Here is a 26,072-nt window from a genome sequence, read left to right as displayed (position 1 = left end):
AACAGCATAAGTGTCACAAAAAAGGCGTACGCCTCCCGTTTTCAACAAATCAGGGCAGATAACGATATCATTCGAGATTATGGTTGGCTAGGAGCGTGCTATGCGGTGAAGTTCATTTTTAAGAGTGCATCTAATATATGCCGCAGAATCTGTTCATACAAACCGCCTGGCGCACGCGACCACATTGTTAGCATCCGATTCCAACGAAAATCTCACCATCTATCTTGCGCATCATCAAAAAAAAAAAAGAAAAAAAAAGAGTACCGGAAGTGGGACGACAAACGTAGCGCCCCCTACGCAACCACTATACACCGGACGTTCGGATATCTCCTTCCGGTTTCTAATGAAGTGGTGCGGGCGAAAGCGATGACAGCACACCATTATGTGCGGGACAAATTTGAATACGCCAGAAATGCTATACGCGGTGCGCAGCGCCCTCTGCGTGAATATAACTCGATTTGTTGCGAGGCGCAACCTCGGCTCTGCGCATGTAAAGTGACTGGATAGTATATAGAGGGCGCTGCTAGAGTTCATAAACTTAGCCGAGCAGAAGGGTGCATATCATTTCGAAGACAAACGCGGGAACGTAGCACTTGGCCGCGAGCTCGCATGCATAATGCGAAGGCGCGGAGCCGCGCGCACGTGCGTGTGACGTAACAAGCACGCGCGCGGTGTTTTTCAAAGGGAGAGGAGGGCCACGATATATTTTCTCCAGATGCCGAACGAAAATAAAGCTCTGGTCAACGTCACAAATGCTAGCTCGCACATTAAGAAGGACTGGAACGGCAACGCTGGCATACGAAGTGTTCTGGCATGTATCTAAACCGGGAACGGCAATCAATCAGATACAACACATTAGTGGGACACGAAAATGCCGAAAATGCGGGCGGGGAAGGAGGTTATGTATTGTACGAGTTTCAGGACAGAGTATTCGTATACTGTTAAAGTTCGTGGTCCTTCATAAGGTATTCGAATTCGAATGAATATGAAAATTGATATATTTACCCCCGGCGTCCGTGCCTGTGGTCCGTAGGGATACCTCGTCCAGTTGAGAATGCTTTCTGTTGTCGTATCCAATAGTACCACTGGGAATAGAGAAAGAACACAATCGTTAGCAATAGATCGCACGCGAATTCATACACACAAGCTTTCATAGCTGCCGTTAGAGATGAACACAGCTCAAAACGCCGGTTCAATGACAAAAGCAATGACACGCTGCGTAATGAGAGTCGACACGCCATGCAGGTATTCGTGGTATACTGTTATTAGTAAATTGGTAACACATTATATCGAGCATGTTTTAAACGCCACGTCGCTGATTACGTACTTGTACATAAAGCGTTCTGTATACAGCGGGATCAACTCCAACAGTTTCACTTTGTATAACGATAACGCTCTGTGACATAATAAAGACTCGTTAAAGTGCATAAAACTATACAGGTGTATTAAGTACTGTGGAGTCTCAGTCCCTCTGCACTAAAGTTTATGGCACTAAGTTAATGATAATGCTATCACGAGCAACTTTCTGAGTCCCCACATGTTTTTTTTTTTCTTCTTTCAGTTGCTTTAATGCAAACATCCCAACGCGCATTTCAAACTGCACTTCATATATTAAAAAAAAAAAAAAACATTCCTCAGGCTCAACTAACTCATTTCCCAACTGGCATGGAACTCATTAAAATATAGCAACTATACGCCGACGCAAACCAAGCACGTTTCTTTGCACAGGTTTAAAAGAGAGAGTGATCAATTTGCATATTCGGAGAAAACATGTCATTCTACTTTGACGAGCAGTAAATTCATTATGACAGCTTTCTACCCAATTCCGCCAATGTAGACGATATTGCTCTGACTTTTCTTTTAAAAACAAAACAAAAAACTCTTTATAAAGAAAGAAAAAAATCTCATTTCTGAGCGATAAAAATTCCGGCGCACGAGAATTTGTGTTATCCGGAGCATGTCCAATTCACGCGGCGGGAGACTCTCTTATAGACGTAATCGAAAATTCTCGCCAAAGAACACGTCCGGTTACGAGAAAAGACAGAAAAAGTTGTATGGGAAGAAGCAGTGGAACGAAATTAAAGTCGCACTTCGGAAGCGAGGATTGAATAATGAATAGGGCTGCGGGCGAGATATGCAAACTCTAATGTAAAGCACGACGTTTCTCGCGTGTGATTATGCCAGTATGCATTTTATATGGACAGGAGAAATCTTTTCCTTTTTTTTTTTTTTTTTCCTTGTGAGACAAAGGACGAGAATATCAGTTCAGTTTTTGAGTTCCGCGAGATGTGAAAGGAATACGTAGATGCTATGGCGCTGGATGCACTATAAAAACCGCCAACCATTGCCACGAAGAGAGAGGGGCGTACGCCTTTTTGTAGCAAGTTTCATATATCCGAATTGCCACGAAAAGGCGTACGCCCTCCCCCCCCTTTTCTCTTCCAATCGCAAATGATAATCATATCGTTCGTGGCAATATGGTTGGCCCACAGTCTGATAACGGATAACGATATCATTCGTGATTGTGGTTGGCCAGGAGCGTGCTACGCGGTGAAGTTCGTTTTTAAGAGTATACCAAATGTACTATTTCGGGGGGGGGGGGGATTCAACCCCCCCTAACCCCCCTGTCTACGCCCATGCTTGGCACCATCCACCACGAACAACGACCGCAGGAGTCGGAAGATAAACATCTGCCAGTGTCTTCCGAAAAAAAAATGCACGACAAACTTTTTTTTAAAAAGAAAAGAAACCAAAGCAAAAAAAGAAAAAGAAAAAAGAAACGATGTAAGGGGGCCTTCTAACATTTACCACTCAATAACATCATTGTTGTTCATACCACACCGAAGCATATTTATGCGTATCAACAGGGAAGTTAAAGCTGCATTTGCGCCGGATAATAACAACAATAAATGTCCCGTGTGTTCGTTTGGAAACAAATGGTGGGAGCGTTATGTAGTTTCTCAAATTGCCAAGCAAGGCGCCACTGGACCGCCGAATTTATCACTGGCAAACGAGCCTACCCCTGCCCCTCACCCCTAGGGCTGTCACGTGCACGTAATTCCTGTTCCCTCTCTCATCAGCGCGGCTGTTCATTAAGGAACAGCTCGGCGTCTTTGGTTTCTCCGAGCGAAGTATATATACGCAACAGATGACTTCGCGTTTCTTGCGTAATAGGTACTTGGACAGCGATCTATAGCTTATGGTTTTGTTTGTTCTTTCAAGGTGCTTTATATTTTAGAGCGCTTCTACGCTCGTTCGGGAGCCGTGACGCGGCTGCAATATTGGGTGTCCGGAAAATGGTGTATACCCCGGGGAAGACATGTGTTGCAGTTGCGCAACGTGCTGCTGTGTGGGTCAAGACTGAGTCACAGGAAAGACACTGTTATATACTGTAGTGACAGGACTGCCTCGTGTCCTTCCCCGCTGTAGTTATGCGTCTGTACGCCAGATGTCGCTCGCGTCGAATTTCTAGTGATCGCCAGTGAGATAAAACGACTATAGGAAAGAGTGTCAAAAGCGCGAATTCGCGGCCGACAAGTTGACGGAAGGGTAGTTCTATAGCGAAGCAACTGTAGCTATGGGCGGCGTACAGACGTGGACAGATGGAGAGAGGACAGCAGGAAGGAGTGGGTGACATGGGGGGGGGTAGTATATGCGTCCTGGGCCGACTTCAGGGGAAACTGTGCCGACATTCGTTCTGGAAAGTCTTCGGAAAACCTAGGGAAAACCTCAATGATGTCTTGGTGGATCAACAAGAAGTGGAAGCTCGAACAATGCCGTCCTATCGCAACATAGGCTCATAGTGTTCGGTTTGTCCCAAAAATGTCCAAATTTAGTTATGTTGCCTTACGTTGTTCCGTTCCGTTTGTTCCGTTTCCGTTCCGTTTGTTCCGTTCCGTTCCGTTGTTCCGTTCCGTTTCGCGGTTTCGCTTAACAACATAAGAGAACGTCGGTGGGAATATAGAAACTATGTTAGCTGAAAACGGTCGGATGACAAACCTTGTTCTCTCGCCGTTGCTCTCTTCGTCTTACTGACAATATTCCTCTATTCCTTCTTTATTCCTGTTCTCCATATTCGAGAGATAGACACGTATAGTGATCGATATACTTGGGACTTAAAGGGGCTGCGAAACCATTGGTGACAGGAAGTGCATGCTTTTCCGTTTCCATCACCACGTAGGCGGTCGTAAAGAGTGAGCCGGCCACCGCAGAACGGCCTTGGATATGATGACACACGGGTACTTAGGGAAAGCACGCGCGGATAAGACGTCACTTCCTGTTTGTTTGCAGACGCCTCTCGGCGCTGTTCGGCGCCACCGTCGATGGTGGCTCGAAAAAAATCGCAGTTTTAAAAACCCACCACTTAAAAAGAAAAAGCATTGAAACGAGGAATGTGGCACTTTGCGAGTCGAATCCGTGGACTACAACGTATAAAACGGAGTCATGCACTCTTAAAAATGAACTTCACCGCATAGCATGACCCTACACTCTTAAAAATGAACTTCACCGCATAGCACGCTGCTAGCCAACCATCATCTCGAACGATATCGTTATCTGCCCTGATTTGTTGAAAACGGGGGGCGTACGCCTTTTTTGTGACAATTATGAACAGCATAAGTGTCACAGAAAAGGCGTACGCCCCCCGTTTTCAACAAATCAGGGCAGATAACGATATCATTCGAGATGATGGTTGGCTAGCAGCGTGCTATGCGGTGAAATTCATTTCTAAGAGTGTAGCCAACCATAAATCTCAAATGATATTGTTATCCACCCTGATTTGTTGAAAACGGGGGGCGTACGCCTTTTTTGTGACAATTATGAACAGCATAAGTGTCACAGAAAAGGCGTACGCCCCCCGTTTTCAACAAATCAGGGCAGATAACGATATCATTCGAGATGATGGTTGGCTAGCAGCGTGCTATGCGGTGAAATTCATTTCTAAGAGTGTAGCCAACCATAAATCTCAAATGATATTGTTATCCACCCTGATTTGTTGAAAACGGGGGGCGTACGCCTTTTTTGTGACAATTATGAACAGCATAAGTGCCACAGAAAAGGCGTACGCCCCCCGTTTTCAACAAATCAGGGCAGATAACGATATCGTTCGAGATGATGGTTGGCTAGCAGCGTGCTATGCGGTGAAGTTCATTTCTAAGAGTGTAGCCAACCATAAATCTCAAATGATATTGTTATCCACCCTGATTTGTTGAAAACGGGGGGCGTACGCCTTTTTTGTGACAATTATGAACAGCATAAGTGTCACAGAAAAGGCGTACGCCCCCCGTTTTCAACAAATCAGGGCAGATAACGATATCATTCGAGATGATGGTTGGCTAGCAGCGTGCTATGCGGTGAAATTCATTTCTAAGAGTGTAGCCAACCATAAATCTCAAATGATATTGTTATCCACCCTGATTTGTTGAAAACGGGGGGGGGGGGGGGCGTAACCCTTTTTTTTGTTACACTTACGCTGTTCACAATTGTCACAAAAAAGGCGTACGCCTCCAGTTTTCAACAAATCAGGGCTGATAACGATATCACTCGATAGTATGGTTGGCTAGGGGCATGCCATGCGGGGAAGTTCATTTTTAAGAGTGTACATTTAGTTTGTTGCATGTGGTCGCTGCCTCCAAAAACACTTCCCAAGATCCCGCCTGTACGTATCACGTTTTGATCGTGAAGCTCGATACGCGAGTCCAAAAATGCTGCCAGCCAATCGACACTGGTGGCCGGAAATATCCAAGCAGGGGTACGACTTGCCCGTATAATTTCGGCAAAATTGCGTTAACTACATTACAAGCTAAATACCGGCCTCCAAAAGAGACTGAAAAAGATAAGCATCAGCGCACGAGCGCGGCGAAATCGAATAACATACTGCTGCTTCGTTTCAAGGCAGCCATGCCCGAACGGATCCGTGACAGAAGTAACCCTCCCCTTCTTCATCTGATATAGAACTTATACAGGAACAATCTACGCTCAAACTCAAAGATAGAAAAAGAAGATAGCGGGCCTCTGCGAACGATAAGGTACGTACAGGAGACATTTTCCAGTCTATTTCCGACTCCCGAAAGAGATTACAGAATAGAGCCGGGGCGAGCGTCTGTTTGAGACACCTTTAATGCGCGAACATCTGATACACCAGGCGAACCGGAATTGCTCCACAGCATATAGCGTCTGTTTCGTTTTGGTAACTATATATACAGCTGTAGAGGTTCGATGGTGCTTTGGAATGGCCGACTGGATTTGATTCGGAGGAGAGATTGCATATATGCAACGCAACAGAACCGCTTTGTTCGTTCTGGAGGTGAAAGTTTTTGATGACTAATAATTAGCACTAGGAAGACATGGAGGGCTATGTGTGTCGCAACACTTCGCACGGTGTTAGAATATTTGAGACGTCCTGGGGATAGGAATGTGAACCGGTGTGTATATGATTGGGAGAGCAGACGAAGCCGCTGCACTCTAAGAAAAAAAGGAGTAAAACGGGGAGTAATTGCAGCTTCTACTCCCCTAGTCTGCAATTACTCCCCAGTTTACTCCCCTAACCCAACATTTAGTCCCGACGTTTACTCCCCAGGACTGCAAATTGTCACTAAACTTCGCGAATGGTCTCCTGAATGCAAAAGTCTACGTCAATATGTGCCCTTGGTCAATTTGAACGACATAAGGCTGTATAACTCAGACAACGTAGCAATTTTCCAGCCACATAGAGTAAGAAACAGTTAGCGCATCTTTCTTCGCAAATTGTGCCCTAGTATGGCGCAAGATTTTATATCACTCGATATATCACGGTTGACGGTTTGCTTCAAAGTATTTTCATGCATGCGCACCAATTATGTACCTGGGACTCTTACAACAGCGCGTGAAATGCGGTCTTCACTCTGACATTCATTTACTCCCGTGCATTTACTCCCGAAAGGGACTATTTTTTGTGGCAATGCGATTACTCCCCAAAAGGAGTAAAAGTACTCCTTTTTTTCTTAGAGTGTGGGAGTGTGAGGTATATACCCCAAGTTTGGGAGTGGGGGTCATATGGGCCATATGGGGTGGATATAGGAGCCATATGGTACCCATGGACCCGGCGGGATACGAAGTAACAAACAAGGTGGTCGGCTGCTCGAGAATAAGCAACATTAAGGAGACAGCTCGAGCTCGGACGCAACGTGCTGGCATCAACGCGTACTATATGATTAGAGCCTGAAGTTTCCTCCTTCCCCCCCCTTTGTTCTACTAAATATATCCCTCCCCCCCCCACGAAGTTTTAGGGTTCAACCCGATTCTTTCCCGAGTTTGCACTCGGGGTTGAAGGTTGCCGCTTGAGGGTGAAGCCCGATTTTCACCCGGCAAATTGCCCTCACTGAAAATATGTCGTTTGGCAGCAAACTCAATTACATCACCGTTTGTACCTATCCAGTACAGTTCGTTCGAAAAATAGAGCCCGATTTCTCTCAGAATTCAGCATAGAGAAAGTTTTCCCACCCGAATTTGCGTGAATTTATAGCACGTACGTGTTTATTTCCCCCGATTTTTACCCCCTGAATCTTGAAAAAAAAAAAATCTCGAAAACTTCAGGCTCTGTGTATGATGTGGTAGGAAAAAAATGTACATTCCTCCTCCATTTTGAAATATGTGTCGTTCGTCAGATCCGTCACCGTTTACATCGTCATTACGTGGAACATCCTCGGGCCGTCAAAATCCGCAAGCGCAGCTTCACAGGACAAAGGCTCGAGAACCAACGGAAAGTGTATACAAAGTATATATATATACGATACCAAAGTATACATTTACCAATATACCAAAGTATATAATTCACCATATACAAAGTATACATGCACGGCCGTAATTGTACGCAACCAGATATGTCATGAGGAAGAGTCCTAATGTCTTCGGAGCAAAAGGAGGAAGTGGAAGAGGGACTCGCCCACGAGTCACAAAACGACGGCGTCCGAAAAGGACGGAAAAATATGCATAGAAGGAGAAGTAATGTCGTCTGATGACACAGACGTCGCGAACGAAAAAAAAAAAAAAAAAAGCGAAGAAGAGATAATAATGTCTGGTCGCTAGCGCCCCCAGCAGAACATCAGAATAAACACTCGTAGCTGCAAGCTTGGATATTCGACGTCAGTCAGCATTTTTTTTTTTTTTAGTGCGCCTTTTTTGAACATTTCGATAGGATTGGAGAGAGAGAGAGAGAGAGAGAAACAGAAATAAAGGCCTTGTCCTTCTCTTTCAATCTATTATGGTAGAAACAAAAAGCACATATCTGAATGACGTAGTGTTGGCAAATTTTTAGTCAAGGGAATGAGTCAAGTAGTTCGTATACAGTAGTACAAACGCAACAGTGAAAGTACCACACAAGCAACAACCTCGTCAGCACGAAAATTAGTCATGAAAACTGATCAGGCCCACACTCCCGTTGCTAAGAAAAAAGAAAAAAAAAGTTAAGAAATGCACGCTATACTTGATATATTTTCTACTTTAAAATACATACACTCGGCATTTACAACGTAAAACACCGAGGTACTACTACACTTTAATATGTAATTAGAAAAAGAAGAAAAAAAAAACACACATCCTCACGCAGCTAGAGTATATATCTTTTTCACTCACTTCATCTATACCTCAATTTTTGACACTTTCCTGCATATTTTGCCATACCAGCATATCTTCTGATTCGGTGCGCCTAACAGAAGATCGTCTGCTAAGTAAAAGAATGTCACCTGTTGCCACATTAAAGACTGTTGGGCACCGGGGCGCTGTGTTTATTCTGCTCTACGGCACCCTGCAATTTGTGATGGGTCCAGTGAAATCCACTGGAACGGTGTCAGTCGCCGGTTGGACGTCGGCCAACGCTGTAATTTTCTACGGGGATCGCTCGTCGGGCCATTTTTTTATATGCGTGCCTGGCTTCTGTCTATTTTTCCGCCTGCCTGGTCCGCGTATCTTAACACTTGTAATGGTTCCATTTCCAGCGAAAGCATGAAGCAGCGTGTCGGCCAAAAGTAAACACCATAGAGTTGCGGATTTATGGCTTACCGGAAGTGACGCTGTGCTGACGTCATGTAATAGCTGGGCGGGAACATCCGGTTAAGGCTATTTTGTATGTGTCTCGCGTTAGTAGCGCACATGGATGGAGACGTGTGGAGAACGCTACCATGATGACACTTGCTGACCACGACAAATGCGGTGGACTAACTTTTCTCTCCCTCTCTCTCTGTGGAATCTTGACGTCACATTGCGAAACTGACAACTTGTCGCAAAATTAATGCATATCACTCACTGTTCCTCAATGGAGAAAACTAAACAAAAACAACACTTGTTTTAGCGTTCACTAGTCCTCATCCTATTTAGAAACGTAGCGCACGTATTGCTGTCATTACTATTTATTACTCATCCTTACTAAGAGTACGACGTATACGAGATTGAGGGAAATCATACTTTCTGTTGTTGTCATTTTTACTCAAATTAACTACTACGCAGACCACGTCATCATGGTGCCGTCACAAGTGCGTCGAATTCCCCCTTCTTCACCGCAGTCCAAACAAAGATGCGTTGAGCAGGAAATATCAAAGCCTGCTTCCCGAAGGAAAACACAGGAAACGCCCGGATTCCTCATATCCCTAATCAGGTTAAGCGAACGAGGTAAACCCCAAAAATAAATCTCCCCAAAACTAACTCCTGTTCCACCCCAGTAAATAACCTCGAACCGGGCTGGGATGAGAGATAGCCGCAGGTTTGCCTCTCGTTCGCAGTGTGCGAAGAAATGAATCAGCTACTCCTCCTTCATTGGCTATTATATTCCCGCAGACGATACGCAGGCAGCCAATCAAATTAGACATCAATCCGGCGGCCCAGTGTTGCTCGGAGAGCCCTCGATGCGCGTCCGGTTTTGGCGGAGAACTGATTAAGACAACAAAAGGGGTCCGGAGCATAATAAACGCTGAGCCGGAACTTGTTTTGAGCGTCTCGGATTACTTCGAGGTAAATGGGAAAGGAAATGTAGGATCTCCTCCAGAAGTGCAGACTGGAGTACTCCAGCGATCGTGAGATATATCTGGGTGAACAGAAATTTGGCAGCGTACAGGATGAAGTGAGGTGATTGACAGGCGTGTTTGTTTGTCAAACGGCGTGCAGAGGCTGTGTTATGTATCTCCGGTCCTCATTTTGTCAGAGTCTCGGTAAGGAATGCGTGGTATATATCCTGCGCTTGAACCGGAACGCGCGACACTTGTCAAGCGTGTACAGCTGTCGGGCGGCACCGTCAGCTTGCTGACATGACTGTAGTTCAGAAATATACCATAAAAACACAGTAAACATTGTCACCGCTAGAAGGCTCTGCATTGACTAGGTGATGTCCGCTTCCCTTCTATGCATCGTTCCCTAATTCGCAGTTACTCGTTCAAGGTAGGACAGAACTTCAATGTACCATTTTTTTGCGCTGTTGTTTAAACAGTAACGCCGAACGTAAAGTCTACTTCACTGCGGTACCTCACTGCAAAACAGGGAAGCATTCTAAAGTGTCTGTGACGTTGGGATGATGAAGAGTGCATCAAGTAGTTTAGTTGAGATGATGAGAGTTTTTCGCGTGTTCACACTGCGCGCGCGCTAAACACAGAGCCACGTTTGAGGTGCGCACCAGCTAGTATTGCGTGCGCAAAGCGATTGCGTGCGCAGTACAAAAAATTTCCATGGAAATTCGAATTTGCCGCTGTACTTTACGCCATTTTACCCCACTACTTTAGGATAAAAAGGAGCGAACTGGGGAGCACTTATACAACTTCTAGGCCTTCAGATTGCAATTGTTCATCGTTTTACGATGACCCTGAAATTTACGTCCCAGCAATGCGAATAGTAATTCCTAAACCGCATAAACTTCCGTGTATTTAGTCTCGAAAGGGACTAATTACTCTTTTTCTTCTTTATTTATTTTAGGCTGCGCTCGCTTCCATTACGAAACACGTGATAAAGTCAGCGCTTGCGCAAGATGCACGCAACGTGCGATTCACAAATGAAACAGACTAGTTTGGTAGCCCCTATTTTCACCCAGTCTCCGGTACGGTTTACCGAATATTGCATGCACATGTGGATGTCGGAAGGACAGTAAGGAAAATATGTCGCGCGGCGCTGAACACTCGATAGGGTCGATAGCGAGCGTTCGGCGGACGCTGATCGTTTCGTGCACGTACGCAACGCTAAACTCTAACTGCGAAAAGACGCCCGAGCAACAAAAACACAACGGCACTCCGTCCGAACGCTCGCGTATGCGGCAGTGAAAAACGGCAGCGCAAAAATATACGCAGGCATGCATGTATATTCTCTTTCCGGCATTCTGTTTTTGCCGGACGAATCGTATTATGCAGCAAGGAGGAGAATATCAAGCGACGAGGGGGAATAAACAAAACGCGGGAGGACCAGATGCGCGCCGGCATAAAGAGGGAGCCACTTGTCCCTTTCTGCGAAAACCACACTGCATGCCGCCGCCGAATGCTAAAGGAGCACTTGGGAGAGGAAAGAAAACTCGGCTGAAATAAAGAGCGACAAAAGAGAGGGAAGAGGAAAATATATCACGAACGTAGACAATCCTCGTGCTCACGGGGAAAGAACGGAGTTACAGCCTGCGATGTAACGATAAAAAGGAAAAAAAAAAAAGAAACTCGAGTATATACGGAGCTCTTTTTCTGTCCCTATGGGTATATATATATACATACGTTAGTTCTTCTCTGTCCAGCGCCGTATAGGCACTATAAATCTACCCTACCCCGCTCTCTCTTGCTCCTATACGAAACAGAGACAGAAAATGTGAGAGAGTCGCGATAGAAGAAGAGGAAGAAAAAGGGGGAGGCAGAGAGTACCGAACTACTTCTTTTTTTATCTTCGTTTGTGAGCGAAAAACAAAAAGAAGTGAGACGGAGAGAGAAAGAAAAGAAAACAATTTTCCGGACATTTGCATGACAAAGGCGACCACCGCGCGCCGCTGTCTTCTGCTCCGTTTTGTGTTTTTAGCAGAAGACACATGGAAGCAGACGACGCTCTGGCGAGCGGAGAAATTCTGCCACCGGTGGTTGAGAGCGCAAACTTTTTTGTTCGCGGTGTGCGTGTGGGCGCGGATAAGGAGGTGTAGAACTCTTCGTTTATCACTTGTAGGATGCGAACCCACCACCTTCCAGTTTCTAGCATGACTTTGTGGCTGTCTTCTGCTTCTTTTTGTGTTTTTAGCAGAAGACACACGGAAGCAGACGACACTCTGGCGAGCGGAGAAATTCTGCCACCGGTGGTTGAGAGCGCAAACTTTTTTTTTCGCGGTGTTCGTGTGGGCGCGGATAAAGAGGTGTAGAACGCTTCGTTTATCGGTTGTAGGATGCGAACCCACCACCTTCCAGTTGTTAGCATGACTCTGTATAGCTAAACCGCCGTCAACAAAGGGATGGCGCTGGTGTAACCGTTAGTATATGCAGTGCTTATTCGAACACGTGCAGCTTAACCGGTCGCTATACCATCCATGTGGTGTGCAACAATACAAAAACGGTATATCGCCCCGTAACCCCGCGGAAACCACGCTGCGGAGCCCGAAGAACAAACCCTACCTACAAAGTGGAAAGACGTGCTCTGAACTAGGCACGAATCCTCATCAATGGAAGCAGTCTCTCTCTTCAGCAACGTTTTCGGCTCGCCAGACTGGATAAGAAAAATCTCACCATAATTATAGAGCGCGGACAACCTCGCTGCGAGACACACACACAGAGAGGGGGAAAAAAATGAGCAAACACAAGAGAGAGAGAAGCAGGTATCCACGTAGGTTGCTTGCTTTTGGCTTGTCTGCCGCACAGGCGGAAGAGGGTGAAAAAAAAAAAAAAAAAGTGCACCGAAAAAATTGCGCACGCGGGTCTTCGAACTCTGTCATCGACTGACTGCCTCCTCCAAACCATCGGCTCGTTAGCGTCCGAATAAGGGTAAGAATGAAAAGGAAAGAGATGGCGAAGAGATCAGCAGTGTGTGCGTGTTCTGATAAATTATGTACCTAGTAAGTGCAATGTAGCTATGATAATTCAACGCGAGAGAGACAGGCTGGAAATTATTCACACCGATGAGAGAAAAAAAAGAAAAAAAAAAATACACGGCATGAGTATGATTATTTGGCATGATGTACTTTTGTACCTTTTCTTTTCTTTTTTTTCTTTTTTGAGGGGGGGGGGGGAGAGGTAGCGTTTTGCTTGTAACATTAAGAAAGAAATTGGTTAATTCTTGGTAAATTGGTTAATTTTAGTCCTTCTGGGTCTGAACTTCGCTCCCCCATAACTGCAAGTATACTCCCCAAACTTCGCGTTGACTTGTGTGCATTCCAGGCAATGCAACTGGGCCCCCAAAATGACCAAAATTACTTTCTTTGTTTTAATTTATTTTTTTGTTTTCTTAAGAGTGTAATCGCCGAAAGTTGCAGAACAGCCACTGTGATAAGGATAACGACTGATCAGGTGTCACACTCTCTAAGCCATTATCCTTGCTTCAACATATCACCTGAATCAGTAAACTGTTTCGCATCGATATTACAATAATCTGCTTCATCCAACGTAAACTCACAATCTCGAATAATTACTTCGAATAAATCGCCGCTCCCCCTTAATAATTATGTTTAGAAACTACATTAATGTAACTCCCATATTCGCTGTCGATCCTTGCAACTTTCATCCTCCACTTAGATGAAAACATGAATCGCTATATATGCCCTTGTATCAGAGACCGCAAGAACACTATAGAACATCAATAAAAAGCACGCTAATGGGACCACCTCCCAGTTATCTCGCAAACCTCATTACAACGCGTACTCCGCACTCAAGAGGAGCAAACGGCGCTGAAAAAGCATAATCTTTCCATGGAGTCTTCTCCACACAAAACATCCTCTTCAGTGCCAACGAATAAAACACAGTCGCTCCGCATACATCTCTCAACATCGTCAAAGAACGGGCGCTTCTTAAGCGCTGTATTTAGGCCAATTGACGGGCATTCAACAAGAAATCGTACAGAGAGCCTTAAAGAAAAAGGCGGGCTTTTGACCGAGACGCTCGCATGCAAAACTATGCGCGTGCGGACACCGAAAGACGTGCTCGCTATTCCAGTGCTTCAAACGCACGCTTTTGTGTAACTAGCGTCCGCGCGCTCCTTTGAAAGCGTTCGCAATTGAGAAATAACCAGCTTCCAGAAGAAATCAAGCGTGACGCTCAAAAGCAGAGCCGCTTGCAGACGAAAGCTCTGCCCCTGTTCAGTATTTAGGAGGACGAACAATGGTTCGCGTAAGACTAACAAAACCTGCGGTAGTTGCCCCCGCCGAGTTGAGATACAAAAGCGACACATGTTGTCGAATTGTTGGGCTTCTTCGTGAAATCTGTCGCTGTTATTGTTGGGAGGAGGAGTGTTCTTTTGAGAGGAGTGATTGGCTCTGCGAGAACTTGGGCCACTATAAGAAACCCCACTTCCGTTGTGTGTTATTTCATTGGTCGGATAGACAAGCAAGCTGCTGTCATCTTCGTGTTCACATAAAAAGTTATGTAGCTTTTATGCCAATGGATCATAAGTGACAAAAGTGTGGTGTTTTCGTCGGCTAACTGCGAATACTAGTGCCTTTCAACGCGAGTTTTGGCTCTTCCGTTCCCGGTGACCTATAAATAAAATACCAAGTATTCTAAATTGTACAAATAAAAATGCAACATCGAACCAAATTAATTACTACAAGTTTCAAACGAGACTTCCACAAGCCTTTCAAAGTCCCGATATTCTTCTTTATCACTGCAAGACAACGTTTATAACAACATCTACCGGAAGATTCCGCATGTTTGCCGTGATCACGATTTTACATTATGATTAATCTTCGATAACTAAAAAAAAAAGAAGAAATGCGAAGGAAAAGGACAGCAAAACAACTCCAGTGCTAACAAAACCAGCCGTTGGTTTCATCTCACAACCATACCACCGTTTCCTCATGCACTGCTGAAGGGTTCCTTTAGGGAAGTAAGGTTCCCAGAGCCTACGAACACCTCGTAATTTGATGCAACGAACATATCTCACCGTATACGACGGAATCTTTGAAGTCCTTTCAGTAGTAGACGACAGGTCTTTCATGAAACCTTACGGGTCGTCAATTCTTTACGCGAACACAAGAGAAAAAAAAAGAAAAAGAATCCCGCGGAAGCTCGCGGTGTCCCATTACAGTCACTAAACCTTTGCGTTTGGCTTTCATTCAAGCCCTCTTTTTGTGGCAGCTGTACAGTATGTGCTTGACTATCACCGGACCCCCCTTTCTCTGCGACACGGTGTTTTTTGGGAAGTGGGCTGGTTTATGCAAGGCGCTTTGATGAAGGGACCTTCGCCCTTTATAGAGGCGATTCACAGGTTTCGAGGGGGCTAGTCAGAATGCTGACTCGTGATTCGTTTCATTTCAATACAACATAAATAGCCATAAAACGATCGTCCAGGGAACTTGTTGGTTTACAACAACGAGAGAATGAAACATGGGTAATAGGAAATACAGGTGGGGCACCTGGTTCTTTTTGGTCTATTTTTGTTACATTTGTTCATTATGTTCGCTCGCTATACAACCTCTCCACGTATTATATTACATAAAGCACGTTCTCCGGGGCGAACGTAAGAAAGTTGTGCCCCTGGAGGTTACAGTTTCACTTGCCAATGTTACAGTTTTTTATCAGCTCCGAGGGTGTAGGGAGAGGAAAGTTGCGACTTCCGAGTTCTTTCGCACGTACGATCGACAAGTCCGCGGGTAATCCGACGAAGTAGAAAAATGCGACATCTAAGGTTGTTACAAGTTCATTTTTGAAATTTTTATTCAGAATTCGATGCTCTGCTGGTCGCCGTGAGCGATCGAAGGAATGTGAGGACCCCATAAGTACACTCTTAAAAATGAACTTCACCTCATAGCACGCTCCTAGCCAACCATTATCTCGAATGATATGGTTATCTGCTCTGATTTGTTGAAAACGGGGGGCGTACGCCATTTCTGTGACACTTATGCTGTTCATAATTGTCACAGAAAAGGCGTACGCCCCGTGTTTTCAACAAATCAGGGCAGATAACGATATCATTCGAGATAATGGTTGGCTAGGAGCGTGCTATGCGGTGAAGTTCATTTTTAAGAGTGTATGCATTTGAATGTTATTTCCGTGTTCTTTCCCTATTTCCGTGAATTCTAGTAAATACCACGAACTGTTCTCTACTGTTCGCATAGCAGCGACTATACACTCTTAAAAATGAACTTCACCGCATAGCACGCTCCTAGCCAACCATAATATCGAATGATATCGTTATCAGTGCTGATTTGTTGAAAACGGGAGGTGTACGCCTTTTTTGTGACAATTATGAACAGCATAAGTGTCACAAAAAAAGGCGTACGCCTCCAGTTTTCAACAAATCACGGCTGATAGCGATATCATTCGAGATGATAGTTGGCTAGGAGCGTGCTATGTGGTGAAGTTCATTCTTAAGAGTGTAGTGTGTAACTCCTACCGAGGGACGCTTATCATCATGCTGTAAGGTAGCAAATATCCGAAAACCCAGGAAAGTATCAGGACAAGCAGCACCAGATGTCCGGCGCAGCTTGCAAGTCGAAAACCTCGCCACATCAATGTGGGCACGACCGTCTCATACAGAAGCAAAAACAAAAAAAGAAAAGCAAGAAAAAAAAAAGAAAGTATTCACATTTATCGCGCAATCCAATCACTTAAAGACTGGAGCGCAAAGCCGCACGAGAACGTTCTTTCCACAATCCAATAAGAAAGCGAGATTAAAAGCAGGGAGAGTCGTTTTGGAAGCGTTTTGACTTTGGGCATTTAGTTCTTTCATATCATCCGACAAGGCCGGGATGACTCAGTCGAAACGATGGGTCATCCATTCCATCAAGATTATCCCCATTTTGAAGGAATATCGAAAAAAAAAATAGAGCGACAATTTCGGGGACAGAGAGCTTAAAAATGACTGGCGCACGTGATGCTGATCCGCCCTGTCTTTTGTGGACGATTCCTCCATCTTGCTTTATCATACTCCACTTTTATTTTTTATTTTTAAATACAATATGAGTATGGCGAGCATCGATATGGAACATCCAAACTGTCACCATTAAAAGAGCTTATCCAGATTATAAAAGGCTAATATATGTAAGAATCGCCCATTAAACTTAGTAGGTGTATATATATATATATGTATCGGGGCGGCTTCGATAACGTACCCGTGTTAGGACAGCATTATGAGTTTCAAAAAGATACATTAGAGAAAATATTATCGAAAAAAAAAATCGAAAGAAAGAGAATGTATATATATACGCCGTCGTTTTGTAGGTGATAAAAATAATGAAATGATTTTAGATAGCATTCTTCCGTTTCTTTTATGCCTTTCTCAAGTTTTGACTTCTTATCTTTGATTTTTTTAAAAATCTCATTCCGGTAAGAGACGAGGTTACGTGCTGGCGAAAAGGTGTGCGCGAGGAGGGGTAAAAAAAAAAAAAATTGCGGGTGAATCACCGCCCTCAGAACAACTCTTACGATGATTCCTCACGCAATGCTGTACTTGGTCTCTCTCTTTCTCTCCCTCTTTTTATTTTTATGTTTTTTTCCTTCCGTGTGGGAGCATGTGATGGGAGGGAGGAAATTATCAACTGTGATTTATGTTAAACGTACCTTCGGCGTCCTCATGGATTTTTGTTTCTTCTTTTTCTTTTTACCGAAATAATCGGATGTCTGGAGGAATTCAACTATCGCGGTTTGTAAAAAAGAGGATGAAATGACGTCACACCGCAATGGCGATAAAAAATAGATAGCGAAATGTTGAAGGTAATGGCAGAAGGTGGGGGAGGTGTGAAGTGATTTTATAAGTTTTATCGGCAATAATGTACTCACTGTGTGCACGTGCAAGTGGTAGCAGGATATAGGAGACTGTCTTATATGTACAGATGGCATATTAATGTTTCAGACGTATACAGGGTTCAAAGCAGGACCTCAAAGACCAGAACTATACTAGGACACTAAAGTCTGGACTAAATCTTAAAGGTCCCGTCAAGACACGAGTTGATAATAATAATAATAATAAAAAAATGTAAAATATGAATACGATAATAAATGGGTATCGATACCACGCATCCTCTACGAGTCGTTGAACCACACCTGTCTCCAATCACTACCCGGACTAACAAAAATTCCTCAGGCTTCAAAAAAGTACACGGAAGAAAAAAATAAATAAAATAAAAATAAAAAAGTCTTCTCGAGCCAGCCACGATATCATCATTAATCCTTCCAATGCCCCTTTGCTACATCTCTGTTAGCTTCATTACCGACTGTAATCATTAGTTCGCCTTTTAATGACTAAAAAAAAACCTGATCGACTTGGCGTCCACTAATTTTACAACGTGTTCTCCTTCTCGTATAGGGACACACAGGCCAGGGAACACAGAATAAAAAAAAGGAAGACTATGCCCTTTTTTCTTTTTTTTTAAGCACGTTGACAACCAACAGCACCGCTTTTTAAGTGACACTGACCTCCCGCTGCTTCAAAACTGTTCAAAGATTATTAGCTCATCCTAGAAGGGGGCAAGTAGTGACGGAAAATTAATAGAGCTTTCAGAAAAGTGCGTTCATCATTGCGGACTATTTGCGTTGTGTATGTTTGCATAATCAAACGGAGAGAGTCAACACTTCGTTGCTACTGGCTCCAGCTGTGGCTGAGAGTAATAAAAAAAAAGAAAGGAAGAAGAAGAAGACGTTCTGTCCTCTCACAGTGCACGTTTCAATTATGTATAGATGTGTGATGAAATTGAACCGCCAATGTGTCTTTTTTTTTTCATAATCATCTATCTTTGTTCTGGTATATAGCTGTTAAGGACTTTGTAACATGAGGTGACTTAAATGTATACGACGCAACAATTTCGTTCATATTGGAAACGTGTCTAAGGGATTCGAAAATAATTCAGCGCACATAACGATTGTTTATATATATACATCTTTCGACGCGACAGCGCGATTGCTGGTATAAATTCTAGAGACCTTGTATAAAGCAGACGAATTTATAGTTTCCGCGGCCAAAAAATCCCCCCCCCCCAAATATCTGTTCTTAAAATCTCGTATTTTGCTCAGTTTTCTAGCATCTTTTCGTGTGATACCTTCGCACCAAATCATGTCAGAAAGATTCTCCTGACTTTCTATAAGGCGCGATATACTGTATCTCCTATTCCCATTCGATCCTATATACCCAGCAATATACTTACTTGTGCCCCTAATAACCGCATTAATATAACTATAGGACCTAACTAGGTGACTCTCAACTTTGCCCACACACAGACACACATCATCCGTGGAGTCACCCCATATACAAAACTAAATCCACTCCAAGCACATTACCCATTCTTTTTCCACCTTCATTTCCAAACTTCACCGTATATACAAGTTGCAGTCATCATACAGGACATGTCCTCCTATCGTATCGCAACTTTCCCGCAAACAAACAGAGACGCGTCCTGATGGGGCTAATATGACGGGGGCCCCCGGACAAGCCGAGAAAGAAGAAACAATAAAAAAAGTGTCGCCAGTCATTACTCTCGGGCCCAGAGCAAAAGCGACGCTCACTTAATAGGCGCTAATGAACGCTTCTGCCTGTTAAGCCTTTTACTAGACGCCAAAGCAAAAATGAGAAAGTCGATGAAAAAGTGACTGCGCCGCGACCATCTGTATAAATGAGAGGTTATGACAGCGAAAAAAAAGAAAAGAAAAGAAAAAGAGAACTGCCGGCAGAATATAAGTCGAAACGTCGTCCCCGTGCATTGCTGCGGCCTTTCGTGCCGGTAAACGAGTCTGTGTTCGCGACGTCGCTAATGAGGCAGTACTTAGCAGAAGACAAAAAAGCACGCAGAGGGGGAGCCACCTTTCAGTACGAAATGATAACGGTGAGGCTCACCTCTTCTTTCGTCCGTTCGCAAATTATCGATAGTTTCGGTGTCGTTTCGATCGGAAGTCGTTAGCTCGGAGATTTACCCTTTTTCTTTTCTTTTTTTTTTTTTTTTGGCACTAAATGCTGCCCATGTAGTGTGTGAGGAGGGGATAAGAGTGACACGAAAGTAAAACAAAATAAGAGAGAGAGAGAGAGAGATAAGGAAAAACGCGTTGCACCATCACTCTATAAACGGAACTTCACCGCATAGCACGCTCCATCATCCCGAATGATCATCTCAATAACCATCATCTCGAATGATATCGCTATCTGCCCGGATTCGTTGACAACGGGAGGCGTACGCCTTTTTTGCGACACTTATGCAGAAATGTTAACTACCACAAAAAGGCGTACGCCCGGCGCTTTCCACAAATCGAGAGTGATGATATACCCTTAAAAATCAACTTCACCACATAGCACGCTCCCAGCCCACCATCATCCCAAATGACAACGTTCTCGCCCCCTGATTTGTTGAAAACGGGAGGCGGAGCCTATTTTGTACCCATTATGCCGGACATAATGCTACAAAATGGGCTCCGCCTCCCGTTTTCAACAAATCAGGGGGGCGAGAACGTTGTCATTCGTGATGATGGTTGGCTAGGAGCGTGCTATGTGGTGAAGTTCATTTTTATAAGCGTGTAGGTATCACCCTGTACAATGGTTGACCTTCAGCGTGCTATGTGATGAATCTTTGTTTTACTCCGCAGAGTAAAATAGACATTACGAAACATCTGCCCTTATCGAAACAGTGTTCATACGAAAAAAAAAAAAGTGCCATAAAAAAGAAGATAGAGAAGAAAAAAACAAAACTCTAAAAGGAAGCTCCTGAGCGGCACATGAAGTAAGCATGCATACAGTATATATGGGCAGGATAGTTTCTCTTGAGCGAGTTTGCGATCACCTGCCTGCCCCGGCTCCAAATGATGGATGGGTCCCAAATCGCCGCCGTCTCAGCGCCTATCACGAGTCCGGACCACCCCGGTGGCACTCTCTCTCGCACCTAGTACTTTATACACACAGCCACATAACGCCAATCACTTTGCGCTTCATCTAAAGTCCCACAGACTCTGCATTCGTTCACCCATAAACCAAAGTGTCGTCTGCCACGCCTATGCTTTGGACTGGACTGGTAACAGGACTGGTTGAAAGAAGGAAATCGTGTGTACAGAGTAGATATATGCATGACGGTGATGGAAGGTGGATTCGGAAGGCTTCACCATCTATTTGCTACGGGTGCGGAGTCAAATGATTCAAAACCCAGCCTTATCTATACAGTAATGTTATAATACTTTGTGGTTCTATACGTAACGAACCGCATGAAGGTTCAGAGCTTCACCGCATAGCGCGCTACTAGCCAACCATGGTCTCGAGTGACAACGTTCTCTCCCTTGATTTCACTCTTAAAAATGAACTTCACCACATAGCACGCACCTAGCCAACCATCACCCCGAATGACAACGTTCTCGCTCTAGATTTGTTGAAAACGGGAGGAGGAGCCTATATTTTGTGCCATTATGCACGGCACAAAATAGGCTCCTCCTCCCGTTTTCAACAAATCAGGGGCGAGAACGTTGTCATTCGGGATGATGGTTGGCTAGGAGCGTGCTATGTGGTGAAGTTCATTTCTAAGAGTGTTGGTGAAAACAGGGGGCGGACGCTATTTTTGTGGCATTATGCTTCATTGCTTCATGTGGCATATTCATTCATAATTGTCGCAAATATGGCGTACGCCCCCCGTTTTCACCAAATCAAGGGAAAGAACGACGTCACTTGGGATGACAGTTGGCTAGGAGCGTGCTATGTGGTGAAGTTCATTTCTAATAGTGCAGGATAACGTGGGGATGGGATATCTCATAACCTGCACTCTTAAAAATGAACTTCACCACATAGCACGCTCTTAGCCAACCATAATCGCGAATGATATCGTTATCTGTCCTGATTCGTTGAAAACGGGAGGCGTACGCCTTTTTTGTGACACTTATGCTGTTCAGAATTGTCACAAAAAAAGGCGTACGCCTCCCGTTTTCAACGAATCAGGGCAGATAACGATATCAATCGAGATCATGGTTGGCTAGGTGCGTGCTATGCAGTGAAGTTCATTTTTAAGAGTGTACGCCTGGTACGCGAGTTGGGACGATCACAAATTACGATCGTAAATGGCGTACAAATGTGCATGGGGGGAAGAAGACAGACATGAACATTCAGGTTCACGCAAATTAACACGAAACAACGTGTTCCTCACACTACAACATTATTTACGCGTCCCAAAAATGCATCGATGCCGCCGTTTTAAATGACTCCTCTCGTCTGACACACAAAAAAGTTGCTTTTCCCGCTGTTTTTCTTTTCTTTTTCTTGTTTTTTTTTTTGCTTTCTAGACACGAGGATTGTGTATAACAGCCCTTGAAAACGCTCTTGGATATGTAGCACGTATCCCATCACTACGTTATATCTCCCCCAGTATACCATGGTATAGACCAATAATCCTAACCGCAACTGGATCCGCTGTCCTGACACGGCAAAGAACTGGCTCTCGGGGTCGTTATACTTATTTACCGTGCACGCGCGACTCAAAGTCCCCAATTTACGTCATTCAAAGAAAGTCGCGGAACGATCTTTATTTTAAACGGGCAACAACGACAAGAAAAATGAATGTCACAGTTTGAAGAGAATCATTATATTCTGACTGGCTGTCATTTTCATGCGACGTTTGCGTATACCACATCTTTACGCGTATATATATATATATTTTTTTTAAATTTCGCCGACGTTCTTTTCCGGCAGCCCAATTACTTAGCGAAGCGCGTGGCACTTTTTTAAAAACAAATTTTGCGGGTTTTCTGTTTCTCCTTGTCCGTGTCCGCCGTTGTTGAAGTGCTTCCTCGAGTGAACACGACACACACAAACTCTCGCTCCATAGTGTTTTCATTGCAGTCAGCTGCTCGAGGTGGATCGCTTGTCCTGGGCCGACTTCACAGAAAACTTTGCCGAAATTCGTTTTTAGCTTTAACAAACAGTGATCTTCGACCAGTAGAGCTACTGCTGTGCTGTTTTTAATAACAACTACTCCGTATTTTAGCATTGAAGAGCAGGTGATCCTTGATGGAGGATAACTTTACATACTCTACTTATCCTGGGGAACGAATGCTGGCCTTCGCCGCTTTTGTTTCTTATCTATTCCATTCTCTTAGATACAACTGTATATGCCGTTCCGCTTTATCTCCCACAGCTGGTTCCTTCCAAAGTACTGGGGCGAAGAGGACATCTCGTAGCTGGGGCCTGATAAGCGAAGTGCACAGCGTATATAGCAGCAGGATACACAATATACGTGAATCAATGGGAGAGTGGCGGCATAGTGGCTGGAGTAGGTGATTGACGTGCTCCAGCCGGGTAGCATCTGTCGGCATTCGAGAGGAACAGAGATTAAAAAAAACAAAAAAAAACATACTTAGAGGTGAGTGATTGACGCAGCGGGGACATAAAAACCATGTTGCATGTTCCATACTGCGAGAACAAAACCCTTTCCCGTAACTCAGTGGCCATAACAAAATATACGTCGGAAACAGTCATCAGAGATATGTCACGGATGGCTGCTTTGATGCATGATCCGTTTCGCTTTGTTCCGCGCAGTTTTATCTTTTTCTCGTTAAAGCACCGCGAAGCATATAGGGACATATGTGACGTAATGGGACAGGGAGTGGACGTGTAGAAGGGGGGATCGATAGATAATAATCGTAGGTTGCATGACTTTAGTTTAGCAAACACACGTGCACACATAACGTACCGAACACCAGCTTTCGCTCGTAGGCTACAAACGCGAAAACGCGGCAACTGCATCCCTCCTCCACATTTATCTTCCCCTCTCCCAATCTAATTCCTTCCTTTCCCTCTTTTCTTGGCCATACCTGTTCTGGCGATGGCAGCACCTTGTTTCATCGTCCGCGCAAAAAAAACAAAAAAAAAACAATAAATGTGCAAGCACACGAGTGCATGTAGGCATACATAAAAAAGTAGGCGGCATCGTGCACAGTACACGGTCCCCCCCTCTCTCTAGCTGCTCAAACCGGAGGGGATGAGAGAGGGGGGAAGGGCAGAGGTTAGGCAAACAGCGCCGCGCAGCAGCGGGAGGCAAAAGCAAGGCAACCCCCCCGAGCGGCAGAACGAAATAGCCAACACAAATGACCGAACCTGCCGCCGTGAGAACGATGTACAACGCGTGTCCATACGTGGATGCCGCGCCTGTTGGTATTAGTGGGCATCGATGGCGGCATTATTGCGTCAGATTTACCGTGTGTACGTACTAGCGACATTCCCTGGGATACTCCGGCGGAAGATGCACGAAACGTCACGTCTTTTCGTACACTTCTAACTATCATCCTGCAGTGTCTGCAGCTCAGCTACAAGAAATTCCGTAGCAGACGAGAGTGCTGACTGTGTCGTCTGCTACGTGGCCGCAAGATATGTCGTAGCAGACGAGAGTGCTGATGGTGTCGTCTGCAACGTGCCCGTACGGGAGAGCAACATCTTTCGACGCACAAAATGCACATATCAGAGCAAACACACAAGCTGCATCAACCAATCAATCAATCATAATGGAAGCCTAGTCACATTCGAAAGCAGACGTGGAGCGATATTTCCTGTACTTCAGAACGAAACCGAAACGAAATGAAACACTCTTCAAAGCAGACGAACGCGCAGCAGACACCGCGCCTGAAAGCAGGCCTAGCAGACGACGATAAAAGGAACGCATGATCCGAGACGAGAGAGGCGTGTGTCAAAAAAGAAAAAGAAATCCGCGGGTAGGGCGCTAGCTTCAAAGGAAAAAGAAAGAGGGCGAGAGTCTATCCCGAGCGCCGCATACAAATCAGCCCTCATGCATCATTTTCAGAATGTACACCGTGATCACTCCGGATGCCCATGGCTGTTTACATATCCCCGCGTCCTCAACGTATATGGCTGTCGCTCGTATACCCGTCCATCGCCACCGTTCAATCCTTTCTCGCAGACGTCGTCTGCTAATCTTTCTTTTCGGTGCGAATACTAATTTCAATTACCGATTAGCTATCAGTCTCCCAAGTTTGTGTTTATGCATGCGTTTCGGGGGCTCCCAAAGTAATGAGTGTGTCACGGCCGCGCAAGCAGACGAAGGAAGAAAGGGTTCCGAAGAGTCACGCTGGGTGGAGCGACCTTCGCCGATGCCAGGAGCAGCAGCGGAAGAAGCATGTGTCTGCCGCAGAAATCGTCATCAATTTGCACGCGTTTTCTAATTGGTTGCGTGTCAGGGCGATCGTCTGCTCTCTCCAGAATGTTACCTGAATGAGCAAACACAAAAGGGGCGGAAAAGTGATGGCTGTTTCTGCTAAAATGTTCGCGTGCATCTGCGATTATTTTCTTTGGGGCTGGAAACATGATGATGGGTTTGAGGGCGCAATTGGTTACGAGGGGATTATCTCGAGTGCTCATGGCACTGTGAGCAGTTCACAGTGAAACGATGATGCCTCTTCGATTGAAATATTTCGCTTCCCGCAAAAACCTGACATCCTGACATAAAGCGCAGCAGTGCGAACTGCCGCGACACCCGGTGCCTCTAAATGTGGCAACATTTGAACGGGCACACTTTTTTTTCTTTTTTTTTTTTCAGCACCATGCACATTACCCGGGCCGCGAGTATCAAGAAGACAATGGCGCCCTCTTTTGAAGAAACAAGCCGCAGCGCCTTTCACGCGAGCACAAAGCTAAGTCAAACAAAGCACGGTTTCACCTGCTGTCTTATATTCATTTCCTTAGCAGACGAATAAAGACACACACTCGTCTGCTTGTTCTATTCAGGAACGCAACTCGGCTGACCAGGTCAATCCTCGGAAGATGATGACGATGACACTGGCGATAATTAGGGGCGAACAAAGGCGCAGCGAGAACACGGAAAAGAAGATGAAGTGCGCGCATGCATTAAAGGAACAGTGATGTATGGAATAAACGCAACGAAGACGCCTGTTCCGGCTGAGTTCAAAACATAAGTGGTTGCGCAAAAAAGAAAAAAAAAAGAAAAGTACTCTAGCGATGCTGGTTTAAACGATTTGGAGTAAAAAGAGATA

General features: G+C 44.8%; 1 protein-coding gene and 1 long non-coding RNA gene across 8 annotated transcripts in view; one reads left to right on the top strand and one right to left on the bottom strand.

Moving 5' to 3' along the window:
• The window catches only part of LOC135369888 (ephrin type-B receptor 2-like), a 159,886-nt gene that overhangs the window by 20,702 nt on the left and 113,112 nt on the right, over positions 1–26,072 (bottom strand). For all 7 annotated transcript variants that reach the window (XM_064603464.1, XM_064603469.1, XM_064603467.1 and 4 more), the window contains exon 3: positions 1,006–1,085. In XM_064603464.1, coding sequence (XP_064459534.1) covers positions 1,006–1,085 — 80 coding nt within the window. The remainder of the gene's footprint in view (positions 1–1,005; positions 1,086–26,072) is intronic.
• Positions 5,833–25,972, top strand: LOC135369890 (uncharacterized). The gene is made up of 2 exons (XR_010415148.1): positions 5,833–6,026; positions 25,619–25,972. It is a non-coding gene; the product is annotated as an uncharacterized LOC135369890 (long non-coding RNA).

The sequence above is a fragment of the Ornithodoros turicata genome, chromosome 10, assembly GCF_037126465.1.
Source record: "Ornithodoros turicata isolate Travis chromosome 10, ASM3712646v1, whole genome shotgun sequence".
In the NCBI taxonomy this organism is placed as follows: Eukaryota; Metazoa; Arthropoda; class Arachnida; order Ixodida; family Argasidae; genus Ornithodoros; species Ornithodoros turicata.
This window is presented reverse-complemented; position numbering and strand designations above follow the sequence as displayed.